This window comes from Neoarthrinium moseri (assembly GCF_022829205.1).
Source record: "Neoarthrinium moseri strain CBS 164.80 chromosome Unknown scaffold45_Wmoseri_CBS_16480, whole genome shotgun sequence".
Classification (NCBI taxonomy): Eukaryota; Fungi; Ascomycota; class Sordariomycetes; order Amphisphaeriales; family Apiosporaceae; genus Neoarthrinium; species Neoarthrinium moseri.
The window spans coordinates 284768-307112 of record NW_026055159.1 but is presented as its reverse complement, the minus strand read 5'-3'; the positions used below and the strand labels follow the sequence as shown (position 1 = coordinate 307112).

Genomic DNA, 22345 nt, shown 5'->3' with positions numbered 1-22345 from the left:
ATACCAACACTTGGGGGTCAAGGGTTACGAGGGTTGAGAGGGCATGAAATGGCCCCGGATGGGAGAGCGACGCAGGGAGAGAAACGCGACAATGGCGGGCCTATCCATCAACGGCAGATGTGTCGGAACTTGGGGGAGGGGAATGAAGCTCGGAATCCAGGATCGCGGAACGCAGCCGTCGCCTAATCGTCGGTTCCTGGAAAAGGAGATCCCGAGAGTGGGCGCAATCCGCAACTACAATCGGGGGAACACGGCCCAGAAGCCAGCTGGAACTGCTCTCGAGGCAACGAGATAGACTCAAAGGGGGTAGGCAGGTCGTCTCGTTCACTACTGATGTGGTCTTAACGTGCAGGATTGTCCATGAGAGACCAAGATCAATTGGGGGGGAAGCGATCTAGTCATGCTAGGTATACAGTTGGAGTGTGTTGGCCCTCGGTCACCAGAACTGACTTGTTTCCAGGGCACTGGGATGCCCCACAGCCGCATCATAGGTCGTCGGCACCTGGAACAGGATAGCGGCACACGGCTGCAGCTCAACAATTGCGCACTCTCTATGTTTTACCAAGGCACCAACTGCAGCATGTACAAGGAGTTGTCCCGGCTTTGTTTGTCCATATGGTCGATGACTGAGAGTCGTGGCCTATATGGCCAATCGATCCTTGAAATGCTACTTTTGGTGAAGAAGGCGTAGTTATCCATGCTGTCCGCTTTATTCCAGACGACACCCTTAGCCGCTGGTCCGTAGGCGTTACCATAGAAGAACGTTGCCTGACTAAGAAAGAATATCCCCATTGTCACCTGTTTCTTGGCCGCGTTAATTGGCTTTTAGCGCGTCTTTGTTCAGTGGGCTCTATTTTTCAGGCAGGTATGACCGCATCTCATCCACGTTACAGCACGCGGGGTCGATAAGATACTGAATCCAATGGAACCCAAGAATTCGACGCCAATACAAGTTGCTTGATCGTGGCCATCGACTGGTGCCGTGAACCCGAATTCCAAACTCTGACAAACCAATACATACTCTGTACTCTTGGGGATCCCGTACGATGCCGATCTGGCCCACCAGTGTACAGATCAATCACTAGGCTCGTGGATAACTCGGCAAAGCTCGTTTGCCTCCGCGGTCGTCGGTGTGCACACCACTCGACAGACTTGAGCCTGACTAGTAGCCTCGCGATTTTTTGGACATCGTTGCAGCCGCAACGACCCGCCTGGACCATGCCTATCTTCAACGTCGGGTCTATCGTCATACAGCTCGTGGTCTTCGTGACAACCCTCGTGAACTTCCACTCCGCCTTGGCCCACGTTGAGCCGGTCCTGCTCATTGTCCTCTACATCCTGTCCAAGGTTCTCGGCCGCGCGCCCGAGGACTTCTGGACGTTGACATGCCACGACCCGTGGTGTCAGACCCAGAGGCCGCCCTCAACGGATATGTAACGCCGAGGGAAGACTTTTTTATACGCGGCACCTCGCCTCTCGATCACCGCGCGAATGGAAGGAAGACTTCGCCGGCCCGCCATCAAGAGCCGAATCCAGCCAGTCTGGCCAAGATGATCGCAGCAGCCAGGAAAGAAAGTTTTTCAGGCAAGGTAGGAATTCGGGATCGAATATGTTGTTACCAGTGGACATGGTTCACGATGACCATGGTGAGATCTCCCATCGCTCCCTGTAATCGAGTGCCGAGAGCACATAGTAACCATTGGCACAAGCACAGGCTACGGGCGGGATAGCCAACGTTCTTCATACTAGTGAGTCAAAGCCCATACATACATATCATCACGAGCGGGTGCTGACTGCCTGGTTTCAGTTCCCTTCAAGTCGAATTGGCTGTATTACATCGGGCTGGTCTTCTTCCTATTCAACATTTGTTTATTCCTTTTGAACTGCATCATGATAACGCTGCGGTTCTTGCTTGTCCCTGGGAGTTTTCGGCATTCCTTCATGGATCAGACCGAGTCGCTGTTTATACCGGCCGTGGTAAGTTTGTCTTGACGTGGTATTCGAAAGCAATCTCGCTGACACTTTGTAGACTGTCTCGTGAGTAAACGCTCAGCGATCCCCTTTGCTCCACTCTAACCCTCAAGTTAGCTGTGCCATCATCCTGATCAACATATGTGAATACGGTATGCCGAGTAGCGGACTGTGGCTGCAAAGGGCAGTGCAACTTCTATTCTGGATCTACGTGGCGGTCAGCTTCACATTTAGTGCCGCCATGTATTTGACACTATGGTCAACACAGTAAGAGCTTCCATCCCAACAGCTTCTGCTCTCGATACTAAGCTCGGTTAAGGATATTTCCAATTCATACCATGACCCCTGTTTGGGTATTCCCTGCCTACCCTCTCCTCTTAGCGGCACCCTTTGCAAGCAACTTCATAAAGGCTGCCCTGCAGTCTGATGCAGGAGTACTCATCAACTTCACCGCGGTTGCGTTCTGTGCCATCACTGTACAGGGAACTGGCTTTCTAATCAGTTTCAGTAAGTGCCCCGGCTCAACTGCCCAATCGGTGTCTGTCTAGCTAAGGCATGGTCAAATCATGCGCTGAGCCGAATGTGAAAGTTGAACCTAGCTGCTGACGCTTAAATGACAGTGGTATGTGCCGCGTTCTTGTACCGGCTGATGACACAGAAACTCCCCCAGGATATGCAGCGCCCAGGCGTCTTCATCTCCATAGGACCCAGCGGCTTCACAGCTGCTGGTTTGATGGCCTTGGGGTCTCAATCCGAAGCTATAATTCCGAACGATACCCCGGGTCGCGAGCATGCTATCTACTCACTGAAACTCTTGTCGATCATGCTAGGATTATGGCTTTGGGGCCTTAGTCTGTGGTTCTTCCTGGTATCTGTTGGCTCACTGCACAAGTACCTGCGTCAGGAACACAAAATGCCCTTCCAGGTGACCTGGTGGAGCTTTGTTTTCCCCAATACCGCCCTGGTCACCGCCACCATAGCGCTCGCGGATGCCCTCAACAGCAATGGGTTGAAAATATTCGGCTGCGTAATGGCGGCTCTGTTGGTCCTTGTTTGGCTGCTTGTTTTTGTACGCATGATCAAGGCGTTATGGAGAAGGGAGGTTCTCTGGCCCAAGGAGCTCGAGCGTCCATAGACATCAGTTTACTCCAACATATACCCCCGATGCGTTGATTTTAAACAGCTCTGTTCCGTATATAATATGGGACTCATGTATATTGAAAGATCGTCAATAACCAATTTTTGTCAATATAACGCGTAGCTAGCAAAATGTTGGCGCCAAAGTCAGATATCCTCGTGGGTTATGTCATAGCGCGATGCAATTTATGTCTATCATACGGAATCCATGTCAACTTAAACGCATACACTAAAAGCAGATTGAGGGTTATGTGTTGAGTTCTCTCATAACTAGTGATCCTCGCTCTACTTGCACGGCATGGCTCAGCCTGATTCTACGCCCATCTGTTGTTGACTCTTCGGACGGTCAATCAGCTAGCGCTGTGTAGTGGACGGGCAGCAAATCCAGGTGCCAAGAGCGGATGACGTCCCCGCCCCTGCCCAGGGCAGCCGCGATTAGAGTCAGAATGCATTACGCTTAGGCAAATAGGCCAATTCACTATTGTTTGCGCCATGGCTCCCAGATGCTATATGTTCGATATTTTGGGTAAAACATAATTTATGGACTACGTTTTTGCCAACCGAGGGTCTTGTTGGAGGCCAATCAACACCAAGAGAACACTCAGACGTTGGGGACAGGATGGCGGCCTCCATGCCATACCATGAGCCCGGGATAACGGACATCCTCGTCCTCTCGTCGTTCTTCCTGGTCCTAAATGTTATCAATTCGGTGCTCGACAAATGGCTTTATTGCGGTCTGGTCGGTCAGGTCCTCATCGGAATCGCCTGGGGTACCCCCGGTGGAAAATGGCTCTCGTCAGACCTGGAACACGCGATCGTGCAGCTCGGGTATCTAGGCTTGATCATGATCGTGTTCGAAGGTGAGCAACGCCCCCCAAAACCCAAACCTAAGATGTTACTGACTGAAACCGCAGGCGGTCTATCGACCCCCATCGGCACCATGAAGGCCAACCTACTGCTGTCGGTATGTGTGGCCCTCACAGGCATCGCAGCGCCGATGGCTCTGTCCTTCTTCCTGAGCCCCATGGTCGGCGCCAGTCCCATCCAGTGCTTCGCGGCCGGCGCAGCGCTTTGCTCCACGAGCCTTGGGACGACGTTCACGGTGCTGAGCACGAGCGGGCTGGTTTCCACCCGGCTAGGCAGCATCCTAAGCACGGCTGCCATGATGGACGATGTAGTAGGTCTGGTCATGGTGCAGATCGTGGCCAGCCTCGGTGGTGGTAACATCGACATCTCTCCCGCAACGGTGATTCGACCTATTTTGGTCTCCCTCGCATTTGCGGTCGTGCTTCCTCTCGCCTGTCGGTGGATTCTCAAGCCGTCGATTGCGAAGATCGAGGACCTGCAGAGAAGACATGCAGACGGTCGGATAGTTAAGGCTATGAAGACACAGCAGAGCGTCTTCATTGTACAGACTGCCCTCCTCCTGGCTCTTGTCGTTGGGGCAAGCTACGCTGGAGCTTCGGTTCTTCTTGCGGCGTATCTCGCTGGCGTCATCGGGGCTTGGTGGGATGAGCGAAGTATGCAAGTCAAGGCTATAACTCAAAGCCAACCCGGTTTTCCCACGGCTGGCACCCAGGGAGTCCGAATACCCTCTGCGGGAGAGTCGGTAGGGCGTGACAACCGATCAGAATCGCCGTCCAAGACATCTCAGGTTGATGCAGCCCAGCCACTGACGCCGAGTTCTAATATGTATCACAATTATTACGCACCCGCAGTCGAACGTGTCCTAAAGCCGTTCTTCTTTGTAAGTGAAGCATTCCACTGGCCATATAGAACGTATTGACCAAGTCTTAGGCTTCCATTGGCTTCTCAATACCTATAAGCATGATGTTTACTGGGCCGGTTGTCTGGCGTGGTGTCATCTATACCATCTTGATGCTCGCGGGCAAGGCCATTTGCGGATTGTGGCTTGTCAGGTTTTCTAGTTCCTTCAAGGATATGGCGAATATACTGTGTTCTCCGGTCTTGTCAGGGGTCCGCGCATCCAAAAACAGACTTCGAGAGAAGTGTCTGATTCACGACTCGAATAAGAAGAACAGCTTAGCCACAAATTCCAGGGCGCAGGGGTCAGCAGTTCGCGACCATCAAGGTCCTCTGGCGACCGTCTCTGCTACCAAGACGACAGAGAAGAGCCCGGCGAAGCCACTTTCACTGTATCCTGCTGGTATTCTATCGTTTGCTATGATTGCTCGAGGAGAGATAGGCTTTCTAATCTCGTCCGTTGCGGAGAGCAATGGCATTTTCAAGAACTCATCTTCATCAACAGCTTCTGATGAAGCATCTGAGATATTTCTTATAATCACCTGGGCTATTGTGCTGTGCACCATCATCGGGCCATTCTGCGTGGGTCTCCTCGTCCGGAGAGTCAAGAGACTAGAGGCCGAGAGTGCAAAAGCCCAACCTGGTAAGGACAGGAGGGACGTTCTTGGGGTCTGGGGTGTTTCCTGATGGTGGTGCCGCCTGCGGTAGACCAAACATTGGTGCCGATCAGCATTTATCGCATCTCCAGGAAGAGACATGAATTTCATTGCGTTCATATAACCATGTACGAGACGAGCAGCTGGCCAAAGTACGAAGCTACCCTTTCCATTTAGTGAGCTTACCGATGTATATTCAACAGGAAGTGGAAGCTGTTCTGACGTATGTCCAAGTACTAAGACGTAGAAGCACGGAATGGATATCACGAATGGCCTGGCAAAAATCAACGATGTTAGGCTGTCTTTGTCGTCAGGGTAAAGCCGCCAGTCGTGACTGATATGATGATCTTAAACCCTATGTTCTATCAGTAAAAGAAGATCAGATATTCGGTCGCTGGGTGATTTGGTAGGCCGTCGGAGGCCCTGAAACCACGCGAGTCCGAATGCGAATGGACTGTGCAGAAGGCGTAGGCAAGGTAGACTAGATGCTAACGGCAGTGGGCTAATTCGTATCTTCCCTCCTCCCATTGGATTCGTGTCCAAGGTGGGAAGCACTAGAACATGTTATCAGCGCAGATTGGGTTTTATCACCTGGCGACTCTGTCTAGATACGTTGTGAGCTTCTGTGGCTATTCGACGTGGCCCTTGAAAGTAAGCCGCCACGGCATAGCTTCGACGCTAGATAGATCTCTATGCAATCGGGATCTGTCGAGTGACAGTGGCTAGAGTGCACGATACCCGAGATGGACTAGACGCGCCGCCACTAATCTAGCTGCAAAGGGTAGTATTACAAGATGGGTCTCACATTCCATGGCGGGGTTATTTTGGCGGCGACGATGTCATAGTGCGACACGGCCAAAAACATGTGTACACTTCAGCTGGTCAAGGTTGACAATCCGAGGCAGCCTGGGAGGGCTGTGTGCCGCTTATCCAGCACCTGTTGGTGGGCTGGCGTCTCTGCACTCGTCGTAACAGCCCAACAACTAATACCACTTAACTAGTAGAGAGTCCAGGCCGTGTTAGCCGGGGCTCCTGCTGAGCTCAGCTCGATCCCTCCAACCTCTCCCTCATTATTTCTAGATTACCCCGCCAACATCCTCCGTAGCCATAAGCACAATACAGACTGGTTTGAGCGCAGCCTGTAGGCAGCAAAACTCGCGAACCACCTCAAGACTCCTCGGGACGGACGCGCCAAGACCGAAGCCATGGCGTCCAGACTTGGCCTTGGCAGCTTCATGCTGATCATAGGCATCATCCTGGTCTTGATGCCCGGACAGGCGGCGGCCTTTGGAGCTGGCAACATCCCCTCCATCGCCCAGGTCGAGGGCCACAACTGGCGACATGGCGACATCGAGGACATGCTCAAGACCATCACCTTCCTGCACGGCAAGAAGTGGACCACTCTGCTCGTCCAGCGCACCTACTTTGGCAACTGGCTGCGCGACTACTCCCAAGCCGTGGACGTCGCCAGCTTGAAGGGCGTCAACGCCGCCACCATCCGCATCCTCGTCTGGGTGCTCTCCTTCCTTGCCAATGGCTACGCCACTGAGGAGTTCGAGGTCACCGAAGAGCGCCTCGGCGTCTACAGGCCCGAAGAGCACATCGACAACCCGCTGGGCTACGCCGAGGGCAAAGATGCCCGAGAGTTCGACAAGCGGCTGCGCGGCCCCGTGGCGCCCGTCGAAACCGAGATAGACAGCCGCACCGGCATGAAGAACTACATCGCCAACGAAAGCGGTAACTGGGCGACCAGTGCGGGCTATCTTCGCTTCAGTCTTGCGCGCAGCATCCACTATGGCCGGCTGTACACCAGTGGGTCTTCCCGCAAGGGCAACGAGGACGACCTGTGCGAGGCGCTTCGATGCCTGGGTCAGGCACTGCACTGCATGGAGGACTTCCCTGCTCACAGCAACTACTGCGAGCTGGCGCTTCGCGAGCTGGGCTACCACGAAGTATACCCTCACTGCGGTACCCAGACCGAAATCAACCTCAACGGGAAGCGCCTCTATCCTCTCGTTACCGGCACCTTTGGCGGTGTCGATTTCTTGCACTCCGTACTCGGCGAGGCCAACGATCACTTCACACAGTCAGAGGTCGACGAGCTAGACATTGCTCTGAAGAACGCAGAACAAGCGACCAACTCAGGTGGCGGAGGTGGCACCAGGGGCTTTGGTGGCGGCAGCGGGACGATGGACTTCATCTCGCTGGTTGGCCAGTTGCCAGGCATCGGTGGTGGATTCGCCTCGGAAGCCCGCGATCTCAGGAGAATGGCAGAAGAGCAGGAGAGAGAGAACGACATGACCAGGTCGAGGGGTGACATGTCCCGCGCGAACGTCAACGTCATCCCAGGTATGAGCGCCGACTTCGACCCTGTCAAGACTGCCGCTCGCATCTACCCAATTCTCCAGTTCAGGGACAAGATTGTCAAATCTATCAACAGGGGAATTGCCAAAATCCCTGGTCTGGAAGGCTTGTTGGAGCACATCAGTGAGACCTTGACTGCATTCGTTCTGGGCCTCCTCGCCCCCTTCATCCGCCCTATCATCAATTCGCTGTCCAAGGTGTTGAAGGACGGCTCCTCTGGGGTTATCGCATCCAGTGCTAATGCTCAACTGGAGCCCTGGAAGAACCCTCACTGCTCCGACCCAACCCACTCTATGCTGAGCAAGGATCACTTCACGAACATCCTTAACTCGTGCGCGGGCAGAGTAGGCGCTACAATCCTCCAATATGTCGTTCCGTAAGTGTTTATTTACCCCTAAATCGTAGCCTGGCTAATAGCGTTACCAGTCGTGTGCTCTACGCTTGGGAGAACACCGGAGTGCCCGTCGAGGAAGTCTGCAACGATGTCCTCCGTGCCTTCCACCACCCTGCTATCCGCGACGAGCGCGTGGAAATCCAACGGGACATGTTCAACACTGTTCGCAAGTGGGCCGATGAGTACCCTCGCCGCCATGAGCTCAACCACGTGCTCGGCTCTGAGAGCGTGAAGAATGGTAAGAACCATGTTCTCAGCAGCCAGAAGAAGGGCCACTCTCACGGAGGCGGTATCTTCGACAACGGGGTAGGCGATCTCATGGGCAAGGTCGGCCACGGAATGCCCACTGGAAGTCTGTGGAGTCAGCTGCAGACCAGAGACCTGGATGCCATGGGCGCTGGCAACTCTTCCGGCGTGGGATATATGGGAGCCAGCTCGCCCCCTCCGGCTCATCCCCCTGCTAGACCATCCGCAGGCGAATCTTACGGTTACAACCAAGGCCCTCCGCAGCCGACTGGTGGCGAAGCAGACAGCTATCTGAACCCTGGATCGCAGTCGGGAGGCTACGGTGGCCGCACGCCCCAGCCCTACGGCCAAGGACAGGGCTACAACCAGCCTGGTTACGGACCACCCCAACAAGGCTATGGAGGCCCACCACAACAATACGGTGGAGGACCTCCTCCTGGATACGGGCCGCCGCCTGGGCAGTACGGAGGTGGCCCGCCCCCGCTTCCTCAGGGATATCCGGGTCAGGGCTACGGACCTCCGCAGCAGGGCTACTATCCGCCTGGCGGACAGCAACAGTATGGCGGTCAAGGCCCGTACGGCGGTGGCGGCGGCTACGGTAGATACTGAGTGCGTGTGAGATGAGATGCTCAATGAGATCATGATACAGGGGTTTGGGTCCAAGGTATACCAGTGCTCGAGGCCGGCGTTTGGTTTAAGGGCAAATACATTATATACCTAGAGAGGCAGCCAGGGAGGACTTTGGATGGTCTGGTTGGGAAGGCCAGTAATGGTATTTTTACTTTCATATAGCAAAAAGGGGAGGTTGGCTGGTGTTGGAGCAAGTAGTTCTTAGCTTAGCATCCTACAAAACACCAAGGCACAGAGCCGCATTTCACATCATTCATTCCGACGACAGGCGAGCAAAGCAAGTAGGCGCGGCAGTTCAATAGTTCATTTGCAGGAATCTCGTCTGTTTGTGCTGACCATCAACGGCCAACCAAAGAAGTACCCGCTTACTCTAACACAGTTCAAAAACGCCTGGCTGCTCAGGAAACCTCTGAGGATATCTAGTGCTACACTGCTGCTTTCTTTGTATTTCTGAAGCAGATCTGGGAGTCGCGCCCACGTTCACGAAGGCCCTTGACATGATTTTTTTTTTCTTTCTTCCCCAGACGGGCCGAGCGGGACGTGGTGCACTTAGTATAGACGTGTGAAACGGGTATCGTATACCAATACGTAGAGGGTGCAAAGATGCTTCGGGTGCGTAGTAGCAAGTCGGCCGGGGCCGGAAGAGATTGGCTCATCAGAGCTTGGCCTTCAGGGCGGATGACTTGGGCGGGCTGGTGGCCTCCTGGTTGAGGAGGACCTCGCCGGTCTTCTGGCCGTTGCCGAAGAAGATGACTTGGATCGTAAGGTCGTCGCTGTTCGAGTGTGTCAGTCTCTGTTCCGCCTTGTAGAGTGGAAGGGATTGGGATGGAAGGAAGGCAAAATACGTACCGGTATCGTCTGGAGAAGGGCGACACAAGTGTCAATAGTGCGCAGACTTGCTCCTCGTTCTTGCCGCCAAGTGCGTTGCGGACGAGATGCGTGGCAACGTTCTTGTCCTTGACGACGAACCTCTCCTTCTCGTCAGGTGAGATGCCCCACTGTCGTAGGCGGATGGGGGTCTTCTGTCCATCGGCGCCGTGGCCGCCCTTGTGAGCCTCCACAGGGAGACCTTGCTGCGAGCCAAAGATCTTGGACCAGACCGAGTTGAATTGCGAGTTGGACTGCTCTTGGACCTGGGTTTCGATCCACTTGCCCACCAGGCCGACCACCTCCTCGTTGGTCAACATCTCCCAAAGGCCGTCGGTGGCCATAACCAGGAAATCGCCCTTTTCAGGCTGGATCTTGGTTGTAGTAACGACGGGTTCAGCGGTGACGTAGGGCGGGGTCTTCAGATGCGGCGAGTAGCTGCGTCCGAAGAATGAGGCTCGAAGTCGGTCGGAGATCTCCCTGCTCCACTTGTAGCTCGCATCACCGAAAGCTCGGGTAGGCTCAAGGCCACCAAGCACTCTGCCGTTATGTATGACGCGTTCCTCACCAGGGTGAGCCTTTCGCATACGAGCTGCCTCATTGGGGTTGCTCCCAGTCTGGTCCTCTGAAAGGGCAGTGGCTGTCCACTTGCCAGAGTCGCTACGCCGACCGAGAACTGCACGAGAGTCTCCGGTGCAGGCGACACGGAGGGTCTTGGAGGCAGCATCGTAGAAGGACAGCAGCGCGCACGATCCAGACAGAGCGGGACCCAGCAGCTCGGCAGCTACTCTCTTGGAGTTTGACTTCAGGACCTTATCCACGCTGTCATGGACAATCTCATTGTCCAAGCGAGTAAAGCCGAGCTTGATGGCGGCGTCAATGGCGTCAGGCGAGGGCGCAGCACCCAGGGTGTGCGCGGCCTTGTAGGTGGTGTTAAGCTCTCTAGCTACGAAACTGATAAGGGTCTGGCGCAGCTTTGCTGAGGTTGTCCATCCGCTGCGATGCAGTCAGTATCTACCCGCATGTAGGTCGTATCACTCGGCTCTTGACACTTACGCATGGCCGTCAAAGACGCCCCAAAACATCCAGTCGTTGATCTCCTGGTCCGACTTCCCTGCCGAGGGCATGGAGACCTCGACAATCTTTTCGGCGTGGTCATCCTCGATAGGGTTGTTGCTGGCCAGCTGGGCGTGGTCGTAGCGCAAGACGCCCTGGCCCCTGTTCACGACGAAGGAGGCCTCGTTGTCCCGAAGCTTCTCGGTGGCCTGATCCGGGGTCAGCATCTCCAAGACGTTGTGTCCGGTACCGTCGGCGGTCTTGGCTATCGGCCCCTCGCCCACAAAGGTGCCGGTGTGGATCTCATCAGCCCCAACGACGAGCACGTTGCGGGTTGTCGCAGCGTTGCCGGCGGCGGTCTTCGCACTGTTGGTCGAGTAGGAAAGAGCGGATTCGGTTGTGTTTCCTCGGTAACCGTACTGCCAGGCGCCGTAGCCAACGAGGCCACCGACCAGAGCGACAGAGAATCGTCGAATGTACATGGAGGAGCGCAGCGGCTGGCCTAGAGCATGTTGGTGCTGGTGATTGTGGTGGCTTCGCTGCGGGGGCGTCGACGAGCACTTGGGAGCGATGGGGGACGAGGACGATGGCGAGGGCGAGGGCGACGAAGAAGTGTTGAATGACCGTATGCCGCTCAACCTCAGCCCAGCGCTGCCGTGCTGGTGCTGGACGAGCAGACTGAGGCGTCGCGTGCGACAGCCTCTGGACAGGCCCCGGGCGGCGCTTTGACAAGAAGTCCGGAAGGCTCTCACAGCTACGCGACGCATTTGGTCCTAGAGGTGATGTCGTCGGGGCTCCTGAGTGGTGAGCGCCGAAACGTTTGACGAAAGACTAGGAGCTGGGCGAGCAGCAGAGGGAGAGAAGGTTCAAGCCTGAGACGGATGTCACCAAAACCAAAGGAGTTCAGATGGAGTCTCCGGGTGGAGTGGTTCGTGGCCCACGGTAGACGACGGCAGGCGGCCCGGCGCAATGGGTCGACTGGAGAAGACGCTTTGGGCCTAAGGTAGGCCTTAGAGCCTTAGTTGTTAGTTAGTGGCTGGTCAGGGGGGCAGGGGGGCAGGGGGCCTGTCGTGCCCCCCAGGCCCCCGTGCATAGGTATCTTGGGGCGGCTTATCGATAAGGAACAGCCCCCCCTCCCCCTGTGACTCTGGCGGAACGACCGAGGCTAATAACTGAGTTACAGGCCGTCAGTCACTGCTGAGTTACCCTCTGTCCCGGTGGGCTTCCCGCTCCATGGTGGGGTCGTCCTCCAGCTGTTGCTGCGCTTCCAGGGTAGTTTTACCTAAAGGCTGGACGGAGAGGTACGGATGAGGGTTCAAGGTCGGGAGCTACTGCCTAGGTTGTATAACATCACGGCCTCTGGGGGCACCATCTTGGTACCCTTTGACATGATCAATACCCGCCACTTGTAGCGCCCCCCTCATTCTCCCGCTGCATAGCCCAGGAACTTGGAAACACTTGGGAACCTCGAGCTACTCTTTCTGAACCATTGTGTACGCTGCGGCATCACGGTTTCACAACACACCATGGAGCCCACTCAAGACGCCACCAGCCCTCCTGCCCAGGAGGGAACGGCGTCCAACACCCAGCCCTCGGCCTTGGAACGTATGCGGACTCTGGCTGCTCAGAACCCAGATGCCATGCACCGTGCCTTTGATAGCTATCCATGGTCGATAGACCCGCAATTTCAAGTGAGGAACAGCCATCACCCATCCCCCGTCCCCGGCCCATGTTTCTATCTCCGTTCACATGTCCGCAGTCCCCTGGACGACTTGAGAGCTTACCAATGTCCTTAGTCGCTACTCGCCAACGGGCTCCTGAGCTCTAGCGAGCTGTCGCCGCCCGATATCGCGCTGCAGTGCCGCATCAGGCGGTACGAGGAGCGGGTGGGCATCCAGGTCGACGCGGCAAACTACAAGGCCTACCGCTCCCAGGGCGAGAGACCCAAGGTCGACCTGGTCCCGAAGGTGCTCCTGGAGCAAGAGGCTCTGCACGAGGTAGGCTGCACCTATCTCCCTCCGGATGCTACTATCCAAAAGTGACAGCGCATGCTGATCGGGAAACCCCGTAGCCGGATGCCAGCAAGAGGAGATACGCGGCCATCGCCAACGATCCGGCTACCGGAACTCCTGCAGCCGACGGAGGCTCTGGAAATTCTCAGGAGGACAGCTTGGACGAGAGCGTGCCGTCGTGGCAACGAGCCGCCCCCAAGGCCGCTTTGTACGTCAACAAATCTGGTTCTGCTACCGGCGCCGCCGCTGGTGGTCCTGCCACAGACTCGGATAAAGAGCCCTACCCCAAGAAGTTCGAGGAGATCATTGCTTTCCTGCAGACTGGGAAGGAGATTCCCGGCATTCTCAAGATACCAGATACTGTCATTGATGACCCGGTAGGTTTATCTCCCCAGCCCCTATCTCCAAGTTCAACCCCCCTTTCTGTGTTCTGTTCCATCCCTGCCAGATGCATATACCTGTCCACCGACTGATCATTGCCTAGTCGATTTCAACAACGACTGGCCGTACGGTACCCTTGAAACCTTGGGAGAGGCAAGCAGTCTCGGAGGACAAATGACCATCTACTGCTGGAAAGAATCCTGGGCTGGAGAAGTTTCGAGAAAATGAATGTGTAGCGCTGCGACTTCAAGTTCCGACAGAAGCGTCTTGCGGGTCTGAGTGGGGGGAATTCATCCTCACGAACAATTATATACTGTCCTAGGCCACTGCATACTACCAGTTGCGCCGATACGTCCAGTGTCATATTTCTGACGAGTTAGAAAGACACTACGCTCATGACTGTCTAGCGGTCAATTGGTAAATAAACGCCGTTGATACGCAAGGACTTGCAAGAAAGATGGGCAGACCATGCTGCTACAACCAGAGGCGGATGAAGGAAATTTCCTCCATCTTACAACAATAACAAGACCTCGAAAACAATAATGCAACTCTCAAATCTATTCTTCTTCTGCTTCTTCTCTCCAGTTTTGTGTGGGTTTGCCTTCCGATCCACTCATACAAACATGTGATTCCAAAGCAGACGGTTAGATGCTGCAGTTTGCCTCCATCAGATCCACCATCTATCCGTCCACAAAAACGGGAGACGGCCATTGTCAGTATATTAGTTGGCCGGACGGGACGGGACGAGACGAGACTAGACGTAGAAGATGCATGCCACAGAGGAACAAGCCTAACTATGATGTGTCCAAAGCATCTGCGGCGAGGGGATAGCCTGCCGAGACGTAGGATGTCGTAGACGTATGATTCCCTAAATCACCTGCGCAAGATGGTCATATGTCGGCGATTCTGCAAGCGAATCGATGTCAGATGTCCTTGGGAAAAGTATGGTGGGGGGAAGTTAGAAGAGGCTGCCGGGGCCGCGACTAGGGGCTCGAACTGAAAAGGACGCCCATAATGCCCAACCTAATACATACGTCCAAACATCTAAGTTGCCACGGAATTTTTTTGGGGGTCGATACATACGTCCGAAAGTCGGTCACGGACCTCATCTTCGGGTCGGTATGGATATTCATATTGTCCTTTTCTTATTTTGGATTTCTTTTTTCAGTACTCCTCGGGGTTTTCTCTTGATTCTGTGGCATTTTCGTCAGCCCATAGCCACAATTAGGATTCGAGGATCTCACAGTATAAAATTTTGGTGTTCACAACACCTGCTTGGACCTCCTAGTGGTGTGGATGAAGCCATGCGCATGCCGTTGAATTCATCGTCAGAAGACATGCTGACCACAAAACAGAGAGCGAGTCCGCCAAACTGATGTTGCAACGACCGCGACATGTGGCTCGAGTAGGAGATGAAGATAGCTTGTAGCCTCCTGATGCCGAAGAATGACCGTGATTGCCTGGATGTCCTGTAGCCTGAGGCTTGCAGTGTCATCAACTTCTTAAGGGAGAAGTACGCTACTGGTAGGGACGACCGTACCGCGGACCAGGCACACGACCCATATTGGTGATTCCAGGACCGGGACGAGTGGCAACAGCGGGGTTGGTGCAGAGCATCCCAACACGAGAACCAAACTTGGAGCCTCGCAGCGAGACCATATGTTTGCGTATATGGGCAGCAACCACCTCTCTGTGCTGGGGATTGGCCTGGGTGAGAATCCACTGGATCAGATAGTTGCCGTACTGATCACTGGCAATATCGATCAGAGGGATTCGGGGGCGGTCAACGCGACCCTCGCACACGCGGTCAAGGTAACGAGTGAGGAACTCACCGCCCCCAATCTTCAGGCACTTCTTAACTACCTTGGAGGCGTACTGGTCCATGCTATATTCGGCAGCGAACCGGATGACGTGGTCGATTGCTCGGCTGCGGTCTGCCGGGGCACCATGCTCGCAGATATGCTGGATGCACCAATTACCGAACTGACCGTGGGCTACGATGTCAATGTTGGCGAGGACCTCCTCGATGCAGGGTCGCTGGCAAAAGTGTCAGTGGATAAGGGAGCTCTGGCTGTTTCAAGGTAAAACACAATAACTCACCTTGTCCTCTTCCAGGCAGTTCTCAAAGATGTTTTGAACGACCAAGCTGCCGGTCTCACCAAGAGCAACCTCGTGCCACATACCGCGCAAAGCCTCATTGACATACTTCATTATCTGAGGAGGAGACTCGGACCATCGAAGCTCAAACAGCTTCTGCCAAACGTGACACGCATATCTGTGGATGACGGTCTCAGGAATGCGTCGGAGTAACTCATGTACCATAACGGCCTTGTAATCCTCAGGCACGGAATCAAAGGCTTTCTGGACTACATGGCAACCGAAGGGGTCCATAGAAAGAGACAGAGTGTTGCCCCGAATGGCTTCAGCGATCTTGATGACCTGCTCTGGTGTGCCATGCTCAAAGCAACGCTGAACTAGAAAGTTGCCAAAGCGGTTGACCATCAAGGGATGGGCTTGCAAAATGATGGCGTCTACGATCTCATATTTCTGATCGGGTGTGCCAACCTTCAGCTTCTGCTGCAGGAAAATCGACGCCTGCTGATCATTGTTACAAACGATCTTGTCCACGATGTACTTCCAGTTGCAGTTGACATTGCGATCAAGAAGACGGCGGTAGTTCAATGGCTCAGTCGTTGGGAGGTAGGTAGGGCCTTCGGAGGCGACATGCTGCAGAATCTCAGGGTTAGCATTGACAGTCTTGATGAGACACGGTTATTGACCTACCTCAGATTTCCAAGGGCCATTGGTGGACGTGAACTCAGTGGCGAGGGGTGACAATGGTGTCCCGATTGGGGCGCCAGATCCATTGGCGTACGGGCCAGGACCAGGGCCCATGGGGAATTGGCCATTTGCAGCGGCATTTTGGTCGTTACTGGCACCATTGTACTGGCTCTGTCCGTACTGAGGGTGGTTTGCGGTGCCAAAAGAAGCCTGACTGTTGAAAGCGGGATTACCGAACCGATTATCAAACCGACCACTTCGTCTGGTGTTGGGACCCCGAATAGTCATGTCATAGTCGGCAGGAATTCGGTTGTTGCCTCTGTAAGTATCGATGCCAGGGCCGCTGTTCCAGGGACCAGAATGGTCTGTCCCAAAGCCTTGAGGTCCACCCCGACCTGTCCACACGTTGGCGTGCGAGGGTGGCTCTGGTGCGTTGGTCATCAATCCGGAACCCGGGGCCGTGACAGGCTTGCCTCCCCATATGTTCCGAGCTTGATTGAAACCAGTCGCCGACAATGCGTCGCTCGTGTCGGATCGGGAGTCATCATAGGAGGGCCAGTTGTTGCCCGTAGGTTGGCCATTACCAGACTGCAGAATAGCGGCACCTGGAAATCGAGATGGAACGTTCGTGAGCTTAGCATCGAACGGCATGGGGCGAGTTTGGAGGATCTGGCTGCTTCCCTCGAGTTGTGAGATTTTGCTTTGGGCGAGAGCCAGCTCAAGCTGCAGGCGGGCGACTTCATCGTCAGAAGAGTGTGCCTCTTTGGCATTAGAACTGGCCGGACGTATGGAAGGGGCCGATTCGCCGAAGTTCTCGACTGCCGGTGTAGGGGGCATGGAGTTGCTGAAACTGCTCAGAGCTTGGGACATCGGGAGATTCAATCTGCCGCCAGCAGCTCGTTGCGGCAGACCACTGTCTTTACTGGTGGTGGTCGAGCTCTGTTGCTCCGAGATCTTCTTTAGGAGATCATCGACAAGGCGATTATCAGGCCGAGGGGACATTTCGCCGTGGAGCTTGATCCTCTGTCTAAGTTAGTCTGTGATTGGGCATGAGGTTGAAGGGTACACTACCTTAGGGCAGCTCTGGTTCTCCAGGAAGGCGGGCGACAAGGCAGTAGATGACTTCTTACGAGAAGGGGAGTCTTCTGAACCCTGGAAACCCAAGTCGTCAGCATACACAACCTCGGCTTGGAGATGGAGCAATCCATTCAGACAGTCGTGTGGGATTTCTCCCCAAAAGAACTGGGACTGTCGTTTGAACTCAGACGCCATCGAGGTCAAGCTTCGCGAGGCACACATCATAAAGAGAGAGAGAGGAGTTGATGGCAGAAGGATGCGGACTTACCAGCTGAAGCTGTGACAGAAGCTGGCGGTTTTCCTCAGACACCGTGGTCTTCTCCTTGACGTTCTCCTCCGTCTTTGCTGCCTTTGATGACTGCGTTCGACGGATTGTAGGAGACACAGCCGAGGGTGTGCCAGCCATGGTGGGTAGCCCGTGGATGAAGGCTGACACTGCAGGCGTTTGATCGAAGGTTCTGATATTGTCGATGAGAGTCAGTTTTCAGCCCACCGAACAAGAAATGGCAGATATCAAAGATGTGTTTGTAGAAAAAGGATAGATCAGACACGGCCAGAGGGCAAGATGGGCTTGCTTTTATGGTACGCGCGAGGGGTACAAGGACCACCAGATAGGAGCGGATCCGTGAAGATGAGAGAAGTGAATCTTGGGATGGAGAGAAGCCACTGGGGCGAAGAACATCGATCTAACCTTGGTGTGAAGTCGGGGGCAAGAGCGCTGCTAGGTATCCTTGGTAAACCTACAGCTTCCGCAAACTGAAGGGCAGTGTGTGCCTGTCTGCTGACCCGGGTGATCGTTGCAAACTACCTCAGGACGATATGTGGAAGGAGCTGCGATTTGGGGTGCTGGGACGAAACGATTCACAAGCTTGATGGCAGTTTCCTCGAGAATCTTGTGAGCCACCAGTTGTGAGCATGCGTTTGCGAGAGGCGGGTCAACCCAGGTATCCCGTTGTGAAATTGCCGCGGCAGCACAACCGGATACACACCAGCAATATGAACTTCTCTTGGCAACTGGGGGATGAGTTTTGACTTGGTGTAAACGTAAACAACACCGTGATAAACGAGAGAATAAGGAAGTAGCAGCCGCGGTGTCTTGACCAAGATAAATAAGGGCCACCGAGTTGTCGGCCTGCGCGGATGAAAGAAATGGTGTAGTGTTGGATTTGGTCGCCGGAAAAGATCACAGCGACGAGAGTGTGTTGGGGGTGATGTGGAGTGAAGTTGGTGCGAAAGTGAGGGTTGAGATACCGTTAGTCGTCGGCAGGAGTAGGATGGAAATCACGTTGGTGACCGGGTGGGATAATCAGCATATGACTGTGGATTCACAAAATGGCACAACGAAGGAAGTCTTCTCGGTCTTTAGACTTACGAACAGCTCTACAGATCTCATAGAGCAAACCATTTCCGTGATATGGGTGTTCAGGAGTTAGAGTGCAAGGTAAAAACCGCCGTGTAACTGGGAAAGCTTTAGATTTCACCGTGAAGACCAACACTCGCGTCAAACTACCACCCACTTCAGTATTTAACGTTATCTGGAAGTCCATGCTGGTGATAGTGATAACGACACCCCTATGTAACCCCATGTCTTGTCGGAGCTAGGATATCAAGGGTGACCGAACCAGATGAAATATATCAGAAAAGGGGTGTAGTAACAGGAATGCAACGGTTTGTGATAAAAATTTACTGGGATCCCGGGCTGCATGATCACCTCACAGGCCGGCTACTCCTGATGTACCGGGGGCCCTTTGTTCTTCTGCCACATCTGGAGTAGAGGCAGCCTGGAGAAGAAGCCTTCTAAGCACAGTGGCCAGCCTTGACCCAAAACGAAGTACTTGCCAGCATATCCAGCTTAGAAACCGATGGCCAAATCTGGCAGGGCTTGCTGCCATTCCAGCAGCGGTCTGTCTCAACGAATTCTTGCTGGCTCAAAGAAGACAGTCCGAGCAAATACGATTCGTCCACAGGATATTGCCATCGTTGTTGGCTCTATTGACGTTAGAAGGCATGTTATGCGCAAGGGGACAACAGGAGACGAGGCACCCTCGGCGAATAGGAATGGGCATTTTTTGGAAATTGGATGCTGTGGAGACCTGACTGTGCATACTCAATGGCAGATTTATATCGTGCAAGATCTGAGGACTTCGATGCCAATCTTATGGCTCTTGAGATGGCCCGGAACTTGGCACAGATCCCCTTAAAATGGCTGTTCTGTTGATACAGAAAACGTTAACATAAATCTTCTTCATATACCCGAATATGAGATGTGGTTTGAATGGTTCGTTGGGTTCTTCGACCTGACAGCAATCAAGGGAGGCCGGGCCCTCTTTCATTGGCTTGCGAGCCCATGTCACGAGGCAAACATCGGGCCAAGCAAACATTTCCTGGCATGCAGCCTCGCGAGCTTCGTTCCCGGCAACGAAGCTGAATGACCCCATTACTGAACAGTTGGCTGTGCAACTAATGAAATCTGAAATTCCGATGTTATAACATTGGAGTAGACCTTTAGAGAGTCGCACTGTGTCATAAAGCTCGGTGCGCATGAACGCTAGAGTTTGCGAGACCAATGTACGACGGTCTTGAGAAGTTGCTGCCACATTTAAGATTGATGGTAGAGATTTTGGTTGGTATATTAACACATTGATGTTTTCTATTTCCCCCAAACGCCACGAGTGTTGTACATATGCAGGCTGTGCTTCCGATCGTGTCAACCTGTTCATTTCTGGCCTTTCGTAGCTGAAAAGGGGTATTAGCACAGCCGGTGGCGCGGACTTCTGGGATTGACATACGTGCTGGAGGGCCTGTCTTCTTCTTCGGCGGTGCCTTGCCACGTTGTTGTCGCCTAAATGTACCATCAGCTTTTGTCGTCGCATCACTATCCGGGACTGGGCGGCTGACCCTGCGAGATGCTCTTGCCAATCCTCCCACTCCTCATTGATACCCTCTAGGCCGAGCTGTTTGAACTCCGAGTAGAGGTTCTGGAGACTGGGCCCCTTCGGCGGGTAGTACTTGGCCATCGTCGGCCCTCGTAATCGCTGTCGCAGGATCTTGTTGCCCATTCGTACGCCATCGGGGTTGTAGGTTGTCGCGAAGATCTCGCATTGAGCCTAGGCGTGTCAGTGTGGGCTCTTGCGACTCTTGGATTTTGCGCGTAACTGACCTTCATCAGCTCTAGCAGCCGCGCCCGTGGGACCGACATTTTGTCGCAGTGTTGACGATGTATGCTGCAGATCGCAGGTGCTCAATTCAATGGAGGTGAAGGCTCATTCAATGGCTCCCGAATTTCCAGACCGCGCCAGGACACTGCGCCAGCCAATCACAGCGGCGGCACGGACCCCACCATTGACCAGTGCCCCGGGGTACCGTACACCAACTGTGGAGTGCTCTTACCGTTGCCTAGCGATCTTCAATATTCGCAAATTTGTCAACCCCAAGACCGTCCTGCAGATTCGATGTCGAGCTCTGAGTGAGAAGGAAAACAGTTTCAAGTCTTGTTCGTACGAAATTACTTTCCGTGCAGCATCAGGGGGCGTCCAATATCGGCCCATAGCCGCCTAGCTGCTCACGAGCGTTTTCATATTTTGTTACGTCTCAGCCTGGTAAACCGAGGGAAGGACCCATCGATTCATGCTGCAGAAAGGCATAACCACGACCTCGACAGCAGTTTTATCTGACTCCGTAATCATGTCCAAACGATCATTCTCAGATTACTCGTCGGAAAGTATCAGCCAAGATGCTATCTCACAGATTGTCCAGCAAGCTGAGGACCTGTTACGAGCTGCAAGGGTATTGAAAGACGGGCTCGATAATGGCAAACGCCAGGATGAGAATGCTGTAGAGCGGTTGCGTGAGATCAACAACAGACTGTCCCCAGCGATCAATGAGCTTGGCAAACCCAGCATGGTCTCATCCCACAAGTTGCCAAAGCTTGACAAGTCTCCTGATATTCTCATCCCATCCACTGCTGCTTTGACACCATGGTCGCCGGAGGACCTTGCCTCACCACGCCCAATATTACCACCCGTCCTCGACCCGGCCCTGGAGAGAGCTGCGTTCACGCACCAAGGCATGGTGAGTCAGGGTGAGCAGAGCTACGAGAGGCTGGAGTGGATTGGAGATGCCTACCTATATCTGATGTCATCGGCCTTCATATATCAATCATTCCCCAAGCTGCCTGCAGGACGTTGCTCCCAATATCGCGAGCTACTGGTCCGGAACAAGACTCTGTCTCAGTACACTTCGGACTATCACATGCAGAGACGACTCAGATTTCCACCGGAGTTTGACCCAACGAACAACGCGGGTGGGACTCTCATGGCAGACAAGCAGAAGAAGAAGATCTTGGGCGATATTTTCGAATCCTATGTCGCTGCCGCCATCTTGAGTGACCCTGCTCAGGGTTTATCACAGGTATCGAGCTGGATGAAAGCACTCTGGGCTGAGGAACTCAAGGAGGAGTTGTCTAGTGAATTTCGCAGGCGCGCTCAAGCTCCCACACAGCCTGCGAACGGGGAGAGCGCAGGTCAGCCAGCACAGGACCTCTATCCCAAGGTTGTGCTTTCCCGTACTATCGGTGCTCCAGGAGTGAGGATTGAATACAGGGACGAAGGCAAGCCCGGAACAGAGAAGAAAACCGGCTTGCCATGGTATACGATAGGCGTCTACCTCGATGGATGGGGCGTGAAGAACTACAAGATGGGGTATGGCGGTGCTCTGTCGAAGAAAGAAGCGGGCCAGAAGGCAGCGCAGGCTGCTTTGAACAACAAACAGATGATCGAGAAGTTTGCCCAAAAGAAGAAGGACTTTTCAGCGGCAATGGAGGCACAGAGGGAATATGCTGAGTGGAAGGCATAGCAGTGACGGCCGCCAACGGAGGCTGAACACTGCGGACTGTAAGGATAGCATAATGCATGGCGTGCTTGGCTAGGAAATAGAGATGAACAGCTCTTCAGATCTGCAACAGTACTTGAGCGTCTGAGACACTCTTTCCTTGTAGAGCTTTCGTCAGG

At 54.1% G+C, this 22345-nt stretch overlaps 9 protein-coding genes across 9 annotated transcripts; 6 read left to right on the top strand and 3 right to left on the bottom strand.

Annotated features, from left to right (window-relative positions):
* Positions 1-1218: 1218 nt before the first annotated feature.
* Positions 1219-1437, top strand: JN550_009686 (uncharacterized protein; the record flags this gene model as incomplete). Its single annotated transcript, XM_049321785.1, has 1 exon — positions 1219-1437. The coding sequence occupies one exon, from the start codon at positions 1219-1221 to the stop codon at positions 1435-1437; it is 219 nt and encodes a 72-aa protein (XP_049168424.1).
* Positions 1438-1637: 200 nt separating this feature from the next.
* JN550_009685 (uncharacterized protein) lies at positions 1638-3106 on the top strand (the record flags this gene model as incomplete). The annotated part of the gene is made up of 7 exons (XM_049321784.1): positions 1638-1646; positions 1715-1748; positions 1808-1977; positions 2030-2037; positions 2089-2238; positions 2291-2478; positions 2592-3106. 7 exons carry the CDS (start codon positions 1638-1640, stop codon positions 3104-3106), a joined length of 1074 nt encoding a protein of 357 aa, XP_049168423.1.
* A 621-nt stretch (positions 3107-3727) lies between these two features.
* On the top strand, positions 3728-5559 carry JN550_009684 (uncharacterized protein; the record flags this gene model as incomplete). The annotated part of the gene is made up of 3 exons (XM_049321783.1): positions 3728-3968; positions 4023-4855; positions 4906-5559. 3 exons carry the CDS (start codon positions 3728-3730, stop codon positions 5557-5559), a joined length of 1728 nt encoding a protein of 575 aa, XP_049168422.1.
* A 1174-nt stretch (positions 5560-6733) lies between these two features.
* On the top strand, positions 6734-9141 carry JN550_009683 (uncharacterized protein; the record flags this gene model as incomplete). The annotated part of the gene is made up of 2 exons (XM_049321782.1): positions 6734-8268; positions 8319-9141. 2 exons carry the CDS (start codon positions 6734-6736, stop codon positions 9139-9141), a joined length of 2358 nt encoding a protein of 785 aa, XP_049168421.1.
* A 676-nt stretch (positions 9142-9817) lies between these two features.
* JN550_009682 (uncharacterized protein) lies at positions 9818-11852 on the bottom strand (the record flags this gene model as incomplete). Its single annotated transcript, XM_049321781.1, has 3 exons — positions 9818-9935; positions 10012-11025; positions 11086-11852. The coding sequence occupies 3 exons, from the start codon at positions 11850-11852 to the stop codon at positions 9818-9820; spliced, it is 1899 nt and encodes a 632-aa protein (XP_049168420.1).
* A 759-nt stretch (positions 11853-12611) lies between these two features.
* On the top strand, positions 12612-13656 carry JN550_009681 (uncharacterized protein; the record flags this gene model as incomplete). Its single annotated transcript, XM_049321780.1, has 4 exons — positions 12612-12776; positions 12882-13082; positions 13157-13474; positions 13582-13656. 4 exons carry the CDS (start codon positions 12612-12614, stop codon positions 13654-13656), a joined length of 759 nt encoding a protein of 252 aa, XP_049168419.1.
* A 1340-nt stretch (positions 13657-14996) lies between these two features.
* Positions 14997-17742, bottom strand: JN550_009680 (uncharacterized protein; the record flags this gene model as incomplete). The annotated part of the gene is made up of 5 exons (XM_049321778.1): positions 14997-15515; positions 15579-16205; positions 16263-17282; positions 17331-17507; positions 17605-17742. The coding sequence occupies 5 exons, from the start codon at positions 17740-17742 to the stop codon at positions 14997-14999; spliced, it is 2481 nt and encodes an 826-aa protein (XP_049168418.1).
* A 2310-nt stretch (positions 17743-20052) lies between these two features.
* Positions 20053-20535, bottom strand: JN550_009679 (uncharacterized protein; the record flags this gene model as incomplete). Its single annotated transcript, XM_049321777.1, has 4 exons — positions 20053-20072; positions 20126-20178; positions 20235-20443; positions 20497-20535. 4 exons carry the CDS (start codon positions 20533-20535, stop codon positions 20053-20055), a joined length of 321 nt encoding a protein of 106 aa, XP_049168417.1.
* Positions 20536-21020: 485 nt separating this feature from the next.
* JN550_009678 (uncharacterized protein) lies at positions 21021-22190 on the top strand (the record flags this gene model as incomplete). Its single annotated transcript, XM_049321776.1, has 1 exon — positions 21021-22190. The coding sequence occupies one exon, from the start codon at positions 21021-21023 to the stop codon at positions 22188-22190; it is 1170 nt and encodes a 389-aa protein (XP_049168416.1).
* Between the last annotated feature and the right edge of the window lie 155 nt (positions 22191-22345).